The sequence below is a fragment of the Acomys russatus genome, chromosome 2 (assembly GCF_903995435.1).
Source record: "Acomys russatus chromosome 2, mAcoRus1.1, whole genome shotgun sequence".
Taxonomy (NCBI): Eukaryota; Metazoa; Chordata; class Mammalia; order Rodentia; family Muridae; genus Acomys; species Acomys russatus.
In genome coordinates this window covers 103,702,853-103,723,494 of record NC_067138.1, presented here as the reverse complement: position 1 = coordinate 103,723,494, position 20,642 = coordinate 103,702,853, and the positions used below count along the sequence as shown (strand labels likewise).

At 43.7% G+C, this 20,642-nt stretch overlaps 1 protein-coding gene across 1 annotated transcript in view; it reads right to left on the bottom strand.

The window, feature by feature from the left end:
• The window catches only part of Patj (PATJ crumbs cell polarity complex component), a 284,333-nt gene that overhangs the window by 67,934 nt on the left and 195,757 nt on the right, over positions 1 to 20,642 (bottom strand). Inside the window, exon 30 of the mRNA XM_051164507.1 lies at positions 5,588 to 5,660. Coding sequence (XP_051020464.1) covers positions 5,588 to 5,660 — 73 coding nt within the window. The remainder of the gene's footprint in view (positions 1 to 5,587; positions 5,661 to 20,642) is intronic.

Here is a 20,642-nt window from a genome sequence, read left to right as displayed (position 1 = left end):
TATTTTTTAAAACACCACACAGGACTTTTAACTCTCATTGTAGAAGTAGTTCACAAATATTTCTTTTTGGAAAAAAAAATTCAGCTGGGTTCCGTGGCACACACCTGTAATCCCAGCACTTGGGGAAGTAGAGGCAGGCAGATCTCTGTGAGTTCGAGGCCAGCCTGGTCTACAGGGTGATTCCAGGACAACCAGGGCCACAGGGAGAAACTCTGTCTTGAAAAACAAAACAAATGAACAAACAAATAAAAAGGAAGGAAGGAAGAAAAAAAAAATCCTGCTTACTAGAGATGACAAATTGAGTTTCTCTCTCCTAACTGCTATCAGGAACATTGTTATTAGATGAGTCAGAATTCCAGAAAGGCAGTGCACCATTAAAGGTAAAATGGAAATTACAGTAATGACTGGCCCTCTGTAATCACCTCCTCAGCTCTCTGGATGCCACGCCCTCTCAAGTGCTATTCAGAAAGCACAGCCTGGAGCAAAAGGGAGCTAAAAGCTCCTGCAGTGGAGAAACAAGATGCTGGCCTCCGCACAGAGGAATGCTGGGAATAGCAAACATCCTGGTTCTACCTGAGCCCTGACTCAAGTGAGACCACTGCAGAGACTTTTTAATTGGGATTCTCTCCTAAATTAAGACATCTTTCTTTAAGAAACACTTATTTATGTGTGTATGAGCATGTGCCAAAGAACAAATGTGGAGGTCAGGAAACATGAGAGAGAGGGCTGGCTCAGAGGGGGCTAGCTCAGAGGTTGAGCGCCATGGCAGCTCTTCTAAAGGTCCTGAGTTCAATTCCAAGCAACCACATGGTGGCTCACAACCATCTATAGTGAGATCTGGTGCCCTCTTCTGGCGTGCAGGTGTACATGCAGGCAGAGCACTGTATACATAATAAAATTTTTTTAAAAATTATTTTCTTAAATACTTTTTTTAAGTTAAAATGTTGGGCTGATTGGCCTAGCATAGTGGCACATGCCTTTAATCCTTGCACAGAGGCACAACACTGTATATATAATAAATAAATAAATATAAAAGGAAAGAAAGAAACCATGGGGGAATAGTTTGGGTTCCCATATGGTTCCAGGGAATGGACTCAGGTCTTAGTCTCTGCAGCAAGTGCCTTTGTCACTGAGCCATCTCACATCTTTGACATTGACACCGCTGACATTGCTACTCAGCTAACCCTGAATTACAGCCCTGGCCAGATCATCTCGTCATCCATGACGCTTCTAGCAGCTCCAAGTGCCCACAGCATGTCATTTAGACATTCTGGAGTTTAGAACTAGTCTCTCTCATGTAACCTTGGTCTATTTCCCAATGCTTCTATCATTTAATTTTATCTCCCATCCCTCTCTGGTCCCCCAACCACTACAGTGTCTTCTTCCATGTTGTGTTATTCCCATGTCCTGCTAAACCATTTTAAACACATGGCGTAATCCAGATTGGCTGGGCTCATCCCTCTTGCCTTAGCCTCTAGTGCTGGGAGGCAAGTGCTGCCACACATGGCAGCGTAGCACATGTTTTAAGTCCAACAAAGAAATGAAATGCACACTAATGCTCATTGCCCCAATAGCCCTAATGAGCAAGGAGCAGACCCACCGAAGCATTTGCTGACAGAAGGACAGTGAGGCCCGTAATACACTGTGTAGATGTGACTGTAGTAATAACAATTTGTGATAGAATGGGCAGACACGAGCACCCTGCAAGTGCAGCAGCCAGGTCTTCAGCGTAAAATATCATGATTTCACTAAACTATGGATTCTAAAAAAATTATGTTACGGAAGCGGAGAGTGGTGGGGTTGAGAGGACGTAGGTCAGTTAGATTGGGCAAATAAGTGTTAGACTAGAATGAAAAACAATGCCTGTAGTTTTGAAAATATTTAAGAGGCTTTGTTGTTGTTGTTGTTTATGGTTTTTTTTTTTTTGTAGTATATGTTGAATTAGGAGATTGTTATATAGCCCAGGTTAGCTTGGAGCTCTTACATAGCCCAGGCTAGCCTTAAACTCACTATTTTTGTCCTCAGCCTCAATGCAGGGATTATAGGCATGTAGCACTCTAAGAGATTTCAAATAATCTTAGCACATATACATAAAACAACAAAAACTATATGAAGAATGCATACTATCTAGTTTGGGGTAGCCAAAGTATATATAGTAAAAAAAAATAATGTTGACTCTGATAACTACATATAGCTTCCATTTGTCAATTCAAAAATTAAATAATTTAATAAAGAAAGAAATCCTATTTGTTCATAATCACTGACAATGGAAGGTGCCAGAAGCTGGGATGTGATAATGTGAGCACAATCGAGCCCCAGTGTGCGCCAGGGTCCGTGCAGGCAGCTCACAGGGCTACAGCTAGGAAGAAGACCAGAGCAGAATGCCCGGCTTCTGAGCTTGTGCTCACGCGCTGTGCTACACAATGCTATAACGGCCTCACTGTGGCCAAGGGTGCCGATTAGAAATGCTACCAATGCTGTAGAAACCTGTGCAACTGTGGACTCTTTTGACTTAGAACTTGATTCTCATTTCTCTCTTTTGAGGTACTGAGAAGAGGCTTCACAGAGAAAGACAGACAGGCTCTGGGGGGTTAACTGCCTTTTCCAAGGTCACATGACCAACATGCAATTGGCAGAAAGAAAGTCAAACAATTCAACATCAACCATCACACTCCTGGTTTAATATCTGGTAGTATATTTTCTTTGACTCTACCAGCACATAACTGCACTAAGTGATTTGGCTAGACATAAGAGCTTAATAAATATTTGCCAAATAAGGGAAGGAATGTGAGATGCCACTAGCATTCAATAAAAGTCAGGTTGAATTACCGTTGTCAGGTTCAACTTAACAGTGGCGTGGCTGCACTTAACGTACAGTGTACAGTTTAAACTGGTTCTTCCTGCCATCCACCTTGTAAGTTATGCTTGAACACTCAAAGAAACACCTATGCACAAAGGCAGGGTGGCTGGCGTGTAGGCAACCAAGGATGGAGTGGTGAAGACAGAGCTCACCACCGGAGGGCGCCTTTCCCTAGGACACAGTCACTAGAGCCAGCATTGCAGAAAATGTAATTCATATGGCAACGATGTAACAAAAACTGGGGCGCTGCATTCTTAAAAAAAAAAAAAAAAAAAAAAAAGAGGGTGGGGGTGGGGGGAATATATTATACTTATGTAAGCACCTGGTTTGGCTTAATGCTCTTTCAAATGAAATGCTGACAATGGCAAACTGCAAATGACTCAGCTATTGTGATCTTGAAAATTACAAGTGGCATCATTTATACTTCATATATACTAGCAGCCTGCTTTATTTAATCCCAGAACTTGGGAGGCTGAGGCAGGCAGATCTCTATGAGTTTGAGAACCAGCCTCCAGCTAGTCTATATATGAATATAAGTTCTAGGCTGGCTAAGGCTACAAAGTGAGACTTTGCCCCCCTCCCCACCACCCAAGGCAAAACAGTCTTCTAAATGTTCATAAGACAATAATACTCTTTTGAATGACACTACCATACCTTTTCTGGCTAATTACTGATTCATCTGACTAAGATATAAGAAAAAAATTTTTTGTTTTTTTGGTTTGCTTTTGTTTTTCAAGACAGAGTTTCTCTGTGTATAGCCTTGGCTGTCCTGGACTCACTTTGTAGACAGGGCTGGCCTCAAACTCACAGCAATCTACCTGCCTCTGAGTCCAGAGTGCTGGGACTAAAGGCATGAGCCACTATGCCTGGCAACTTAATTCTTTTTTAATGGTGACTAACCATTTCTTTGATTAGCACAATTTTTTAAAAACAAATTTTAACAGCTTGTATTATATACTTTAAAGATTGAGTTAACATTTGAATAAATGACAATTCACCTGTGCTGAACACTTGCTCTGTGGCATGAGCTATCGTGCCAATTTCATATACACTGTTTCTTTCCAGTCTTGGCAAATGCACTGCCTTGGTGGTCATTGCCAGGTACGCACAGAGGCTGCTGCTGACTGGCATACCTGCAAATGTGCTCATTGGTCCATGGTTCAGCCTCTGTGTCTCTCTCAAGGTTGAAAATAGTAATACTGCTTCGGTCTGGATACAGGAATCATGAAAGTAATACTGGAAGTACCTAGAGAGGACCAGGCTTAGCTGGCAGCCCCCGCAGTCACCTGTCATGTGCAGCCCCCTCAACAGGAAGCTGCAGACACCAGCTGGCCAGGGACACAGGAAAGAAGGCCCATGGTTGATATCCACAGCCATTCCCAACAGAAGAAAACAGGTGAAGGCTGCTATACAGCTTGGTTTGCTCTGTGATCTCAGAACGTACCTGTGCATACATTAGTTAATCTTAGCAGTGAGGCAGAGGCTACTGTCATTGTGCACAGTTAGAAGTGGGTCAAAGGGTGACTGCACCTGCAACTCTGCAAGGGACAGTTGCAGGGTCAGAACTGGCAGTTGGCTGTGGGGCCTCGGCCAGCATGTCTTCTATCTGGTCCAAGTCTTTCCTCCCCATCCCCCATACAGTCTCCTGGTGCGAGACACTGAACCCAGGGCCTGGTGCATGCCAGAGACTCAGAGACTCTACTGCTACATCTCCAGACCCTTTGAAGTCTTTGATGATGATGATGATGATGATGATAATTATTGCTGGGCAGTGGTGGTGCATGCTTTAACCCCAGCACTCAGGCGACAGAGGCAAGTGGATTAGCCTGGTCTTTAGAATGAGTCCCAAGATAGCCAGAGCTAGACAGAGAAACCCTGTCTTGAAAAAATGAAAAACAAAAACAAAACCAAACCCAAAACAATGTGTCCCCCAACCCCTAACCCAAACCTCAGTAACGGCAACACTGCTGAAATCATCTCTATGGAGACAATGCAACAAAGTTCTAACTTGTAGCTTTTCTGACAATAACTGGTCAAAAAAGATAAAAACTGCAGCTGGAAGAGCTTCTGATTCAGTGGTGACTGGTCTTGACTGGATTCAGAGATGGGGTGGTAAGGCACACCTCACGGTGCGTATGTGAGGATGTTTCTAGAGACACTGACCTATGGAGTAGAAACTGGGGGGGGGGGGCGCGGCGGGGGAAGTCAGCAGCACCACCTTGAGGCTGAGTGCGCAGAAGGAAAGGGGGGGTGGAGACGCCAGCCCGCAGGTGCACGTGCCATCACAGCTGCAGCGTGCTGAGGACCTCACGGTTCAGCTGCTTCTGTCGTTTAATGCAGACAGACTCACACCAACAATTCCCCAAGGCTTTGACCTTCAGCCATGGCCTGACACCGCACTGCAGCCCCTGTGTTCTGAGGCTTCCAGTTTCCTGTACTGCTGCATGGTTCTCTGGACTTTGATATAGAAACTGCCATTGCTAGGTCACCCAGGAGATCTGAGGAACTTTGTATCTCTGAAGAGGTAATATTAGCGAGTTGACTCTAGCACCTGCATCTAGCCCTGTTTCATACTGCATAATCATACTGCAAATGCCTTCTGTCTTAGGCAGGACCATTTGCTAGTTAACAGATTATTACATGACTAAAAAAATAAAAAAGGAAGGTCTTGTAGAAATGGTGAAGAATTCATTGAGTGTACTGAGAATGCCTTCTGAGCAACCTTACCTCCACAGGTGATGGGGAATTGGATGGCACTGGGAAGGGAGCGACGGCCATCTGGTTGACTGCGTCTTCATTTCTGCGGAATGGCCAAACAGGAAGAATCAGCAGTTAAGTTAAGGTCCTGGATCCAATTACAAGTGCTTCCTTAATTCTCAGTTCATAACGAGCACACAACCCCAGAGGAGTAACCGTGTGCACAGAGTGCTCGGGCACACGAAGCTAATACACAAAGGTGGGAGTGGCACTTAAGAGAGACAATTACTAGTGACACAGAGTGATGATGCTCAGAGTTAGGGAATCCAACTGAGAATGTCCGAAGCCATCAAAGATAATTTTGGAAAGGCATCAACTTTTTCGGCACCGTGGAACATGAAATTTTCAAACGGCTGTCCAAACATGTAGGTCCCACTTGTATCTACAGTGTTGTGCTCTGGAAACGTTTCCAGCCTCCTCAAACTGTGCTCTGCCAATGAAAGACACCAAGATAGCTACCACAAGCCCTGTATGGTGGGCTGTGAGGAGGAGGGACGGATGCGGAGAGCAGAGCTCCGGGAAGACTGTGCTGTTTGCCGCCTTACCTGAGCAGAGTAGGGAGGAGCTGGAATCTAACCAGCAGGGGAAAGGTACACAACCACCCCTAAAACACCAGTTCTGACCATCTGCCTCATTTCCACCATGTGACCAGCAGACAGCAGGCAGCGCCTCGCAGGACATCGTGACTGTCCTACAGTGTCCACTCATCCTGCAGGGCCAATATAACTATGGTAAGATTTATTTATGTGAAGTCTTGTCTTTCACAAATAAAAGCACGAAAACTCACGAAGATGCTTTCTGCTTAACACACGAAAGCTCGTGATGAATTCAATGTGAGAACATTCACTGACCATGCATGAGGCCCCAAGTTCAACTCTAGCACTAAGAAGAGGGGGAAAAAAAAATAAACGTAAGACCTCATATGTCTTTGCACACAAAAAGGTGATTTACCTAAGATGGCACCTGGGTAACAAGTCCATTGGTCCATATCATTCCTGTCTAACCCGAGTCATGTCCCTACTTCCCCAAAAGGCCTGTCTCCATTCATTCATGAGCACCTATCTCTCATTCGCCAGTATGCTTTAATAACCTCAGTGAGATGACTGGCTCCTCTAACGAGGGCCACACTTATTCTTCCCCACTTTCATATCCAACCTGGGATTCCTCCAGGGCTCCCCATCTGCCTGTTAGACTCCCTACCTCAAGGTTCTCTGCTGCATGTCTGACAAGCATCTTGAGAAAAACAGAACTCAGTCTGTATTCCACTCAGTCTCTAGACTGTTCTACAGCTGATCCTCCTCGCTAGAGTGCTCACGAAAGGTTTGTATTTATTTCCTGTCTTATGTTTCTCACCATCTTCACTGCAGCACATTCTTCATGTAGCAGAGTTATAGTGGCCTTAATAGATAAATCTGACTCTGTTCATAAGCACACTGCCTCCTCTTTGTCATCACCTTCTTCTGCTTGAGACTGAGTTTCATGTAGCCCGGGCTGCCTGCAGACTTCCTAGGTAGATGGTGATGACCATGACCTTTTGACTTCCCTGTCTAATAATGTGATTAGACTTCTATCCTGGCTTTAATCATCCTACCGCTTCTTAGGACAGCGAGGAGGGATGGGAGGAGCCCATCTCTAGCTGTGGGGCTTTGGGTAAATCACGTCTCACAGTTTTTGTTTCTAGACTGTTAGTAGAAGTGGAGACACAACTATCAGAATACGAGATGGTGGCTATTCTTTGGGAAGTGGAGTAGAGAACAAAGAAGGGAAGGGCTGGGAAGATGGCTAAGTTGGTGAAGTGCCTGCTACACACACAGGAGGACCCGAGTTCAGATCCCCAGCGCCCAAGTAAAAACCTCAGCACAAGGCCCCTTGCATTGAAAACATGGCTGCACACACATTTTGAGGTTGTGATGAGTTGTCTCAGGGTATCCACTTAAAATGTAGTCGCTTTCCACAAATTAGTGTGACTCCAGTGCCATTTAAAGTCCACTAATTTTTTTTAAAGCTCACATAGTAGAAAAACCCATAATTACTTCTAATGGAGAGAAGAAAGCTTCTATAAGAAGTCACAGTTTATAGTCTTTTATAATGCACTTAATATCGATTGTTCACAAAGCCAAGTCAAGCTATGGAGGGCGGCATCAAAGTGATTTCAAAGAAGAAAGACACAGGAGACGGAAAACAGAAGAAAAGGATTGACACTGAGGACAAGCAGCAGGCCAGGTGACTTCTGGGGAGTCTCCCAGCCCCCAGCAGTCTAAGGTTCTCCTAAAGACTCAAATCTGTTTGCTTTCCAGGTGGCTTTTAAACAACAGTGAACATTTCCTAGGCACCTCATGAGATACAACTTAGAGCTGCAGTTGACTGTGTTTTTATAGTTATCTTACCCACTGAGAGAGGCAGTGAAGCCCCAAGCAGAAACAGAGCGAGAACTATTATTCCAGCGTCCATGTCCCTGTGGACTGCAGTAGCCCCATCCTAGGCGCTATGTTCGAAGATCCCCAGTGGATGCCTGACACCAAAGTAATGGACCTTCCCTCTACTCAATGCTTCCTTTCTGTTGCTGTGATAGAAAACCCTCGGCCCAAAGGAAACTTAGGGGAGGAAGGGACTTATTTGGCTTACACTTCCAGAGCACAGCACATCCCCGAGGGAGCCAGGGCAGGACCTCAAGTAGGAACTTGAAGCAGAAACCATACAGACAACGCTGTTTGCTCGCTCATGCTTAGCTTGTTTTCTTACAAAGATCAGACCCACGTACCCAGGGATGGTGCTGCCCACAGTGGTCTAGGCCTTCTTATGCCAATTAACAAGTTAAACACCACCACCACCCCCAGGGGCAGGCCGCTCTGATCTTGGAAACAGCTCAATTGAAAAATCCCTTCTCAGATGACTCCATGCTGTGTCGATCTGGGACATGTAGATATCTAGGAATCATCTACCTGTCCAACACAGTGAGGAGTTAGCATAGAAACACAAGACAATGGTCCCAAGACACTGAAAAGGCTATGTGAATAGGCCCTCATCTGAAAGCACAGGGCCGACACTGGTGAACAGCTGGGTAAGCGAGACCATGGCGTAGGGGTGGGAGAGGTCTCAACCTGCTTCCCTGAGTTAACAGCAGTGTTCTGCCTGTGGCCAGCCAGTAACACATTTACACTAGATAATACAAACAGCCTGCCTCAATATGAGTGGATGGAACATACAGGTACCTTAGTTTGGGGCAACCAAGTTCTTCATCCAAGAGACTCAAATTTTAGAGCAGACACACAGAGCTCAGGAGTGTGTCATCAAGACACTACCAAAGGAAGTCCTCCAGTTAATAAGGGCTCACGAACTCCCCTGTGCTGACAGCTCTAGAGATACCTTGGTGTCTTCTCCTTAGAAGTCTTAGCAGTTCCTTTTGACAATCAACCAGACCTCATAACAGTGTCTCCCCATTTTGTTCAAGACAGAGTCTCATGGATCCCCAGGCTGGCCTTGACTCACGAGCTGAGAATGACCCTGGATGTCAGATCCTCCCACCGCGTGTGGACCACAGTCCTCCACCACGACCACTGGTGTATGTAGCACTGGACTAGAGCCAGGGCTTGTGTTGCTAGGCAAGCACTTACCAACTGAGCTACACCCCAGCCCTGCCTCCCGTTTAATTCAAGCTGGGTAGGGTTTAATTGGTTGAAGCTCAATGATATCGCTCATTGTATTTTGAATATGTAAATCTATTTGACACATCTTTATAATATGAATATAAAAATGAATAAAACATGATTCCCACCTTAACAATATTAGCAATTAGTGAGGAATAGAGCAAACAAACAAAATTACCATTGTAGAATTACTATCCTGGGGCTCTCTGGTCTGGTTTTTCTCAATAGGATATTAGGGACACTACCAATTTAGTCTCTTATTTGTAGAATGTATTTATAGCAAATTATATTTTGAATCCTGACTTAAATTCCTCTTTGTTAAAAAATACACTCGTGGGGCTGCGAAGACAAGCCAGTGGGTAAGAGTATTTGCCTGCTGTGTAAGCATTAGGAGCTGAGTTTAAATCCCTGGCACCCATACAAAAAGTTGGGTGTGGCCACACATGCCTGTGACCCTAACACTGAGGGGTGCAGAGTCCTAAGAGTTTACTGGCTGGGCAGCCTAGCTCAGATGGTGAGCTTCTGGTTCACTGAAAGACCTGTCTTAAGGCAAAAGGGAGAGAACATTACTCTGTGTTGGTCAGTAGGGCAGCCGCAGGTGGTGCACGTATGTGTACCTGTGTGCATAAACGCAGAGGCCAGAGCAGCACACAAGCATAGACATGTGCCACACACCCAGCACACCCACTGAGATACACTGGCACTGGTAACAGCCAAGCATCACGTATCAGGAAGAATGCTTAGAAGGCTGTACAATTGTACACACAATCCATAGTGAGGCTCAGTAAGTGAATGGACTCACACAATCAGCTTATACTACTACGTGACACAGATAATGTCAGGATGAAGGGAGATTATCTGACCGTCCCTGAACTGATCGATTTCCTTGAATTCTGAGCTAACAGGAATTCTTCCTGGAACACCTTGAGCTCAAAGTTGTGGATGGAGGGGGCTGCTGGAGGAGGGGGAGGGGGTGAGTAGGGGTGGGGTAGGGCAACTGACCGCACTTCAACCTGAGCCAGCAAGGAAACAAGGTTTAGTAGGAAGGAGGTCACAAGAGAATTTGCCCCACAGCCACACACTTAAGCCTCACTGACACCCCTGCCCCCTCGATTTCCACCCTGTGAGACTCAAGAGTAGAAAACCTAGCTACGATACGAGACCCACAAGCAGAGGTGTTGTATATTAATGAGAGCTCAGGTTTACTCTGTGGCCAGGCTGGCCTTGGACTCTAAATTTTCCTGCCTCAGCCTCCTGAGTGTTGGGATGACGGGCATTTGCCATCAACTGAACAAACATGGTGATCAGAAATAACATTTGAGTGCTTGCTGTATACCATTTAAACTAGAGTGCCTCCATGTGTTAGGTTCCATTTTCTTCATCTCTTTATTTGACATGCAGGTAAAGCTACCCACCTAGGTTACTAAATCACAAGAGCTATAATTGAAAACCACGGTCTGGCTTCAGAACTCCCACTCGTAACCTTTGCACTAAGTGTTCCCTCCTGCCCCAGAGCCACAGATGTCAGCTTCTCTCCTGTGCGCTCTTAAACCCACTTCATAAACTCCCTAAAGGGAGAGACACACAAGGCTCCAAGCTTGCTCCATCTACCAACTGCAGTCTCCCTGAGCACCATTTTCACATTGTTCACCCCTTATACAGATATAATGGCGAAAACATGCTTTAAAACGTCATTATTTTAAACAGCACGTGGCAGGGCAAGCAGTAAGCCACACAGCAGCAGAGCACACTCCCCCCGTGACTGCAATCACAATGACACGGCTTCTTCCTCTTGTAAGCCAGGCCAGTACTTAACTAACAGTCTTTTCTGCTATGGCGATCATGGGAAGACGTGCTGGCATAGAACGTCTGCAGCATGGATGCCTAAATGCTCAGCCAATGGAGAGGCATGAAATTTTGCTGAATTTTGATGGGATATAACATGAAAAAGAAATAAACCCTTGCCATTAAAAATTATTAAAGGGCTGGAGAGATGCCTCAGCGGTTAAGAGCACTGCTTTTCCACAGGACCCAGGTGGGATTCTCAACACCCACCTGGAGGCTTACCATTGCCTGGAACTCTAGTGTTCGGGAGACTGACACCCTCCTCTGGCTTCTGCAGGCTCTAAGCATGCGTGTGGGTACACAGACAAACATGCAGGCAAAATATCCATATACACGAGATAAAGTAATTAAAAATAAATTAAAATGACCTTTTCTTAATATTATTAGCATGTATGTATGACTAATATGTATGTGTGCACGTTGGGGGTGAAAAGGCAACTGAGGAGCTGGGCTATCTTCGCCTTTATGTGAGTTTTAGAGACTGAACTCAGGTTCTCAGACTTGTGTTATAAGCATCTTTTTTTTGGGAGGGGGAGTCACCTTGGGGCACTGTTTATTACAGAAGCATAGCTGAGTCTATCCTGAGACAAACATGCTATATGTAATTTTGTAGAAGAATATTTTTTAAATCATGCTTAGAAGCTTATTTATAATACTTCAAAATTGCAAATGCTCACCTAAAGGAAGATGGATTAATAAACTTTTCTACATCCACAGAATGGAATATTACTCAGCAATAAAGGAACAAGTTGTGATGACTCCAGCTGACCCTGACTAGCAGGTCATTCTTTAGTGACAGGGTCTTAAGTGAGAAGAGAAGAGAGAAGACAGGAAAGCTGGGACAGGAGGCCGTGCACAGGCCGACAGCTCACACAAGTGAGCATATTAAGAACAACAACATTTTGTTCATGCTTTTAAATTTTTATTTATTTTTATTGTATGTACATTGGTGTATTGCCTGCATGTATGAGGGAGTTGGATCCCGTAGAACAGGAACTACAGACAGTTGTGAGCTGACGCATGAGGGCAGGGAATTGAACCCAGGTCCTCTGGAGGAGCAGCCAGTGCTCTTTTTTTTTTTTTTTCCCTTAATTTTTATTTTTTTTTCAGTTAATCTTTTTATTTTTATTTTTTAAAATTAATTTTAAAATTAATTTATTCATATTACATCCCTTGTATCCTCCCATTCCTCCCTCCCTCCCATTTTCCCCTTACTCCCCTCCCCTATGACTGTGACTGAGAGGGAACTCCTCCCCCTGTATATGCTCATAGGGTATCAGGTCTCTTCTTGGTAGCCTGCTATCCTTCCTCTGAGTGCCACCAGGTCTCCCCATTCAGGGGACGTGGTCAAACATGGGGCACCAGAGTTCATGTGAAAGTCAGACCCCACTCTCCACTCAACTGTGGAGAATGTCCTGTCCATTGGCTAGATCTGGGTAGGGGTTTGAAGTTTACTGCTTGTATTGTCCTTGGCTGGTACCTTAGTTTGAGTGGGACTCCTGGGCCCAAATCTGCCTATCATAATGTTCTTTTTGTAGGTTTCTAGGACCCTCTGGATCCTTCTACTTTGCCATTCTCCCATGCTTCTCTCATCTAGAGTCCCAATAGGATGTCCTCCCCTCTGTCCCAGTTGGTAAGTGAAGGCTTTCGTGGGACATGCTCCTTGGGCTAGTGTGCAGATATAAGTGAGTATATACCATTTGACTCTTTCTGCTTCTGGGTTAACTCACTCATTATAATCATTTCTAGTTCAATCCATTTGTCCACAAATTTCAGGAATTCCTTGTTTTTAATAGTTGAGTAGTATTGCAGTGTAAATGTACCACAGTTTCTTTATCCATTCTTCTACTGAGGGACACTTAGGCTGTTTCCATGTTCTGGCTATTATGAATAAGGCTGCTATGAACATGGTTGAGCATATGTCCCTGTTGTATGCTGGAGCATCTTCCGGGTATATTCCAAGGAGTGGAATAGCTGGGTCTTGAGGAAGCCCTATTCCCAGTTTTCTGAGATAGCACCAGGTAGATTTCCAAAGTGGCTGTACTAGTTTGCATTCCCACCAGCAATGAAGGAGTGTTCCTCTCTCCCCACATCCTCACCAGCATGTGGTGTCGCTTGAATTTTTGATCTTAGCCATTCTGATGGGTGTAAGATGGAATCTCAGGGTTGTTTTGATTTGCATTTCCCTGATGACTAAGAAGGTTGAGCATTTCTTTAAGTGTTTCTCAGCCATTTGATATTCCTCTATTGAGAATTCTCTGTTTAGTTCCAAGCCCCATTTCTCAATTGGGTTATTCGGTTTGGTGGTGTTTAATTTCTTGAGTTCTTTATATATTTTGGATATTAGACCTTTGTCAGATGTAGGGTTGGTGAAGATTTTTTCCCAGTCTGTAGGCTGTCGCTTTGTTCTCTTGACAGTGTCTCCTGCCTTACAGAAGCTTCTCAGCCTCATGAGGTCCCATTTATTAATGGTTGACATTAAGGCCTGGGCCGTTGGTGTTCTGTTCAGGAAGTTGTCTCCTGTGCCAATATGTTCCAGGCTCTTCCCCACTTTTTCTTCTAAGTGGCTTAGTGTCTCTGTTTTTATGTTGAGGTCTTCGATCCACTTAGATTTGAGTTTTGTGCAAGGTGACAAATATGGGTCCAACTGCATTTTTTTTTTTTACATGTAGACATCCAGTTAGACCAGCACCATTTGTTGAAGATGCTATCCTTTTTCCATTGAATGGATTTGGCTTCTTTGTCAAAAATCAAGTGACCATATGTGTGTGGATTCATCTCTGGGTCTTCAATTCGATTCCACTGATCAACCAGCCTGTGGCTGTGCCAGTACCATGCTGTTTTAATTACTGTTGCTTTATAGTACAGTTTGAGATCAGGTTTGGAGATTCTTCCGGAGCACCTTTTATTGTACAAGATTGTTTTAGCTATTCTGGGTTTTTTGTTTTTCCATATGAAGTTGAGAATTGAACTTTCAATGTCTTTAAAAATTTGTGTAGGTGTTTTGCTAGGGATTGCGTTGAATCTGTAGATGGCTTTTGGTCAGATGCAGCCAGTGCTCTTAACCGCTGAGCCATCGCTCAAGCCCCGAAGTACAGCATCTTACACCCCAGAGCAGAAACAGGAAAGTGTCAGTGGAGAGCTATCGTACAATGAGATGGAGTCAGCCACATCGCACAAGAGGAAAATAAGATAAGTCACAGGTGTCACAAACAGAGAGCAGAGCAGTGTTGGGGCTGACAGTGCCAGCATCTTCTGGGAGGAAAAGCCAAGTTCCCAGGAATCAAGCCACAGAAGCTCCTTTGAGGCCCAGGATGCAGCCTTCTTGTTCTCTGCCTGCTTTGCTCACTCCCTCTGGTCTCTGGATTTGGTGCTGAAGAGATGCAGGTGTCTTTTGGGTATGAATAATATTAAAATATTGTTTTATGCTGTCTTGCTTTATTAAAAACAGCTGGCTATGGAGTTAGATTATGGCCCTCCCTCTCCTGACCTAAACATGTTTATTCCCAAATCTCTGTCCTGAGTCAGTTGGCCATCTGACTGAGACAGCAGAGGGAGAGGGAGAGGGAGGGACAAGGGGAAGGGGAGGGGAGAGGGAGAGGGAGAAGGAGGGGGAGATGGAGGGGCAGAGGGAGGGGAAGAACTCTGGTCATTCATCAGGTCAAAACAAAACAGCCTAGGAAAAGGCATATGTGTTTGAAAATGGCGGACAAGCTATTCCCAATAGTCCTTATTGCTGCTTATCTCATCCTTTTCTTGGTTTTATTTAGCTCTCTAAGACTTTTGGTAAAGTATAAATTATATCCCAAAGATTTGTAAGACTATTGTGCAAACTTTTGTACCTCAAGATTTGTAAGTATATTGGGTATTATAAAAATTTGTAAAACCTCTAACAAAAAGCCAGGTGTGGTGATGCACTCTTTTAATCCCAGCACTTGGGAGGCAGAGGCAGGCAGATCGCTATGAATTTGAGGCCAGACTGGTACAATGCGAGTCCAGGACAGCCAAGGCTACACAGAGAAACCCTGTCTTTAAAAAAACAAACAAAACAAAGAAACAAAAAATTTGGAACAAAAGGGCTGATAGTAATCTATACATAGGTATCTTAAATTGTTATTCATGCTTGTATGTAATTTGGAATCAACTCTTGTTTCAAAAAAAAGATGTTAAGCAGGAAGGAACAGTAGCCATGTGACTTGCCACCACCTTGGCTGATGACCCCATCATGGGACAGAAGCAACCATGTGGCTGACAGCCATGTTTACTAAGGTTAAAGAGAGTCCATGCCATGTGACTTCACCACCATCTTGATTAAGGCGACCATATGGTGTAAATCAACCAAGGCAGCACCCATAAAATTTCTTAGTTCTTAGTTCCACTGAGCTCCCTCTTATCATTGTAGTTCTCTCTCTCTCTCTCTCTCTCTCTCTCTCTCTCTTTTTTTTTTTCTTTTTCGGTTTTTCAAAACAGGGTCTCTCTGTGTAGCCTTGGCTGTCCCGGACTTGCTCTGTAGACCAGGCTGGCCTCAAACTCACAGCAATCCACCTGCCTCTGCCTCTCAAGTGCTGGAATTAAAGGTGTGCGCCACCACGCCTGGCTGTATCTCCTTTTTAAACTAATTAGTCTTCTAGAAAATTTCAGAAAAGAAACAATGTACATTTGAAAAATAAGGTATGTTCAATAAATAAGGTTTATAAATACCTAAGTTCTATTCAGGCTAGCAGAAATTGACTTGAAGGTATGTATACATATGTATATGTCTTTGCTAACTTTGTGAAGCTTTAGTTAATTAGATAAACTAACTTGTTTAAAAAAGTATGATATTTTATAAGGGTACACTATAAAAGGATCAGGAAAATAAGGTCCCCAGTCTCTCTGTGGACTGTACTTATAGTTTAAAGTTTTATTTTGCTGCTCAATGATTTTCAATTAAATCTTCAATTAAGTTTTAAGGCTAAACCATAACAGGGATAAAAGTATAAAATCCTAATTTTGTAAAGGCTAATTTTGTAACTTGCTAACTGTTAAAGATAACTAAGACGTGAAATTTAATAGTCACCTTATAAATGATCAGATTCCTTAAAGTGCTCAGAACTATGCTTGTAGTCATGTGGAGTGCAGCTGTAATTCACTTACAGGGGTGAGCTTTATTTAACCTTCTGTATATGCTACCAAGGATGAGCCTGAGGCAAGTGACAAAAACAAGTAAAGTCTGCTTAAAATCAGGTGTACTACCAGTCTAGATGATGGGCCTCAAAGTGCTCAGAGATCCGTGGAAAATGGCATTTTAAGATGTTTAATGAAAAAACAGATTACGCTTCTTGCTCACATTTATCCTTCTCAGATCTCCAATGATTGTTGATGCTGACTATAGACTTCAGTTTAACTGACTCCTGCTCTAGAGAAACCAGGCCCGCCTTTCACTTTCTAGGTCTGCTAGGTCTGCTGAGAAAGACAGATTCACAGACAGCTTACCTTGCTGACAGGCCTCACACTGAAAGAGATAAAGTTCTGGAAACGGTTTCAATGTGAAAGCAAACTCAAGCTATCATGTTGCTACTGCTAACTAAAACTGTGCTTTTTACTATTCTTTATTTAAGGGAATGTGCTTTGCAATGGCTGTTCCAGTAATCAGCCTTCTGTGTCTCATAGCAAACTGGATGAAAAGGAAAATAAAAATGTAAAGTTTATGAAAGTTGTGAGAGTTTAAGAAAATAATTTAAGATATGCAAACATAAGGTATAAAAGTCTGAGGAAGAGATTTAAGGTATATGAAAAATGAAAAAAGAGTTTCATATTTTTTCCATCTCACGATTCTATTATTATATCAAGGCTTCAAAACGTCACAGTTTGATCATTAATCAGTGGAGATGAGATGAGCTATTATTCCAGCCCAGGTAAACTACTATTACCATAGCCACAAGCTCAAAAATTTAAACCTCCTCTGGTTGTTTTTATGTATAGACTTAAAAGTGTTTTGCATTGTAGCCAGGTGGTGGCGGCACACGCCTTTAGTCCCAGCACTTGGGAGGCAGTGGCAGGCAGATCATTGTGAGTTCGAGGCCAGCCTGGTCCACAAGGTTAGTCCAGGGCAGCCAAAGGTACATAGAGAAACCCTGTCTTGAAAAACCAACCAACCAACCAAAACAAAACAAAACAAAAAGTGTTTTGCATTGTGCTGAAACCATTTCTGTTCAATCTAGGCATATCCAGCTCTCTGGACAGAAGGAGGAATGTTCATGTTCTTAACCCAGAACCATCTTTTGAGCCCCTGACTTCGTCTATAGCTCAAAGGGGTAAGTCTGCTCCAACTGTTGGCAGACATGTTAACTGCTTTCCCTACAATGAGGATTTCAGTGCATATCACAACAGTGGTAATGGTCATATATCTAAAACCGTTATCATTCACATACACACACACACACACACATACACACACACACACACACACATATATATATATATATATATATATATATATATATATTTTTTTTTTTTTTTTTTAAACTTAGAAGCTCATGAATCCTTCAAGGATTTGTGACTTGGATCTACCCTTCACATATCAAATGGGTTCCAGGTAAATACTCCCATCATGTCAGTCAACAACCTAAGTTCCCCCACCTATTGCTTACCCTTGAGGGCGGGCTCTCTTTTCTCTCTGTCTTGAGATCCCTTCCACAGCCCCAATGGAAAGAACCAAAGTCCCAAGTGTATACCCAAGATAAAAGCTTTCCCCTAAGACCTTAACTCTGTTCCTAGTCTACATCATCTGTCCCAGAAGATTTCCAGCCAACTGAAAACTGAAAACTGCTCCAAACATGCCAGCCTCAGGTGGTCCGTTGAAACAGGTGAGCCTTGGACTTGCTGAAAGCTGGTGTAAATCGATGCATTTCCTACAAGCTTCAGACCTGCTGGGACAGCACTCCAGATTGCTCAGTCTCTGCCTGCCCCAGACGGTCCAGCAGAACCTAGGCAACAAACCAGGTATCCCCTGCCCCTTCCTGGCCTTGGCCCCGCATTCTAACTTTCTTGGACCCTGACAGTGACATCTCAATTTCAGTTAAGGAACAATTACAGAAGAGAGTATGCCATTCCTTCTCCTCAACAAAAGGCCGGAATGTTGGATCCAAAAGAAACTAGTGGTTATCTACCAGGAGGAGGCAACTCCCTTCTCTCTGGCAGAAGGGTCAAATGGCCACCTTTCGTGCCATGCTGGCCTCCATGCTCCTTCAGGGTTACAAACACCTGCTAAGAGTCAGAGTGGTATAGATCTTGCAGAAAGGGTGACTTAAGATGGGGGCTGGGATCTGAGTAAACAGCTCACTTCATGGTTACCAAATCTTATACGGACGAAGCAGGTATTTATTTCCCCTGGCTCACTGCTTTGTGTACCCTAATGCTTATTTGTTGGTGTCAGTGTCCACCTCCCTGTGTTCCCTCCAGCCAATCAAGGACGAAACAAAACAATACTAAAGATTCCACAAGAATGAAGTGTGACCTTTGCCTTTAAAAGTGGCCTTCCACTTTTAGCTGGGGCTCAGTCCCAAATCCAGCCATGGGAGGGACCTGAGGACAGCTGCAGCTGAAATAAAAATGTTGGGCTAGTTACAACTGGATAGAGTTGGGCGATGTCTTCATATTTCCTAGCTCATCAACATAAGTGCAGTATTTTGTGACTGTGACGTAGAATTGCAGATGCTTAAACTTCCAGGTCTTAGGCCCACATTACCATTTTTATTATTTAGCTGTTACCCAAGGCACCAAGCTTAATGGCGACATTCTAAAGGTGCTGCTCTTCTTTCTTCTCATCCCATGGTCCCATCCCAATCCACTTATATCAACCACCTGCTCTATGACGAGAGAATCCCTACAGGTTTCCTTGATCTATATCAGAACTAATCCAAATCACTCCCCTCTCACTAGGGCCAGAGTAAGACCAAGACTTATCTTCATCTGTGCTGTTCTGCTTCCTACACGAGCACCCGTTCACATGTTTTAATGGTTAATTGCATGGGTTTACAAAAGATGTATACAAGCAAACGAATGATCTCTCACAAAAGTAAATGTGACTCCGAATGCCTAATCCTTCCCTCCTGTTCATCAAGTTAGATCTCATAAGTCAAAAATGCAATGAGATTTTTGTTTTGTTTTTTTAATGTGCATTTGTGTTTTGCCTGCATGTATGTCTGTGTGAGGGTGTCAGATCTTAGAGTTATAGACAGTTGTGAGCTGCCGTGTGGGAGCTGGGAATTGAACCCAGGCTCCTTTGGGAGAGCAGTCAGTGCTCTTGGCTGCTGAGCCATCTCTCCAGTCCCTGTAAAGAGAGTATCTAAAAGCGTGAATCCAAGCTGGTATTTTTGGATGTGCACTGCCTAGAGATGACTCTGACATTCATATTAATTTCAAGCCACTATCATCCTTCAGGAATATGGGCAGGTCACACTATTTTTAATTGCCAAAACAAGACATATGTTCAGTTGATACAGTAGGGCGGCTCCCATGGTGAGCTCACTGTTGCTCTGTAGGGCCTGGCAGCTAGCACTAACCTTGCCTAGGGTTTCAGTTTCCTTTGGCTCCTTTAGCCCCGGGAGTTTTTGCAAAGTACACATTTTCCACATGTAATTACATAATGGAGAGAGAGTTGTTATACATGACATTTAATTTTTGACAGTGGGCAAAGGCATGACAGGAGCTACAGGCAAGATCGTTAATCTCCTTGGCTCCCGGCATGCCACACACAGCTACTCATCCCCGGCACGAGCACAGCCTCCTCTGTGCAAACTGGCTTGCCTGCAGAGAGGGAAAGCACACAAAAGGACTGTATGCACAGACCAGGAGCCTGGACTGCAGCGTACGTCCAGATGGTGCAGAGGTGAATCACAATATGACGAAGTCCGTGTGCGCTGGAATCAATATAATAATTTTATATATATATATATGGAGCAACTATGTAAACTGTGGGTACTTACACATAGTAACTGATGTGCCCTAAAGCTCAGAGACGCCAGCAAGTAACAGGTGAACTAACGTGAATGGAGACCAGTGTTAAGCGAAGCGGACATGGAAGTGATCACAGGCACAGGCAACATTACAGCCTAAGAAACCCAGTTGACTAAAACATGACTTGTAGCACATTTTAACAGCCTTTCCCCCAGTGCTAACTGTACCTCATAACCTGTAGCCAGTTCTCATTTTTTATTTCAAAGGGCAATAAATTTGAAGAAGAGTCACCAAGGTATAAAAGCCAGTAACTTTGGTATAATGGAAAGGCTTCAAAAATTAGTAATTTCAACTAAGGCAGGAAATGTTCCTGAAATAGAGTCATCAGCTACAGAAAACACAGTTTGTATATATATGCAGTTTCAAAATAACATAACCCAGAACAAGTGATATGGAGGTTAATCACATCATTGGTGATGATTCAAGGGTGAACTTGCTGAAATTTCACAACAAATCAACTTTTAGTTCCCAAATGGGCAAAATCAGGGTTCTTATAGTCTGAAAATGGTAATGCACAAGAGCTGAAAGATGTA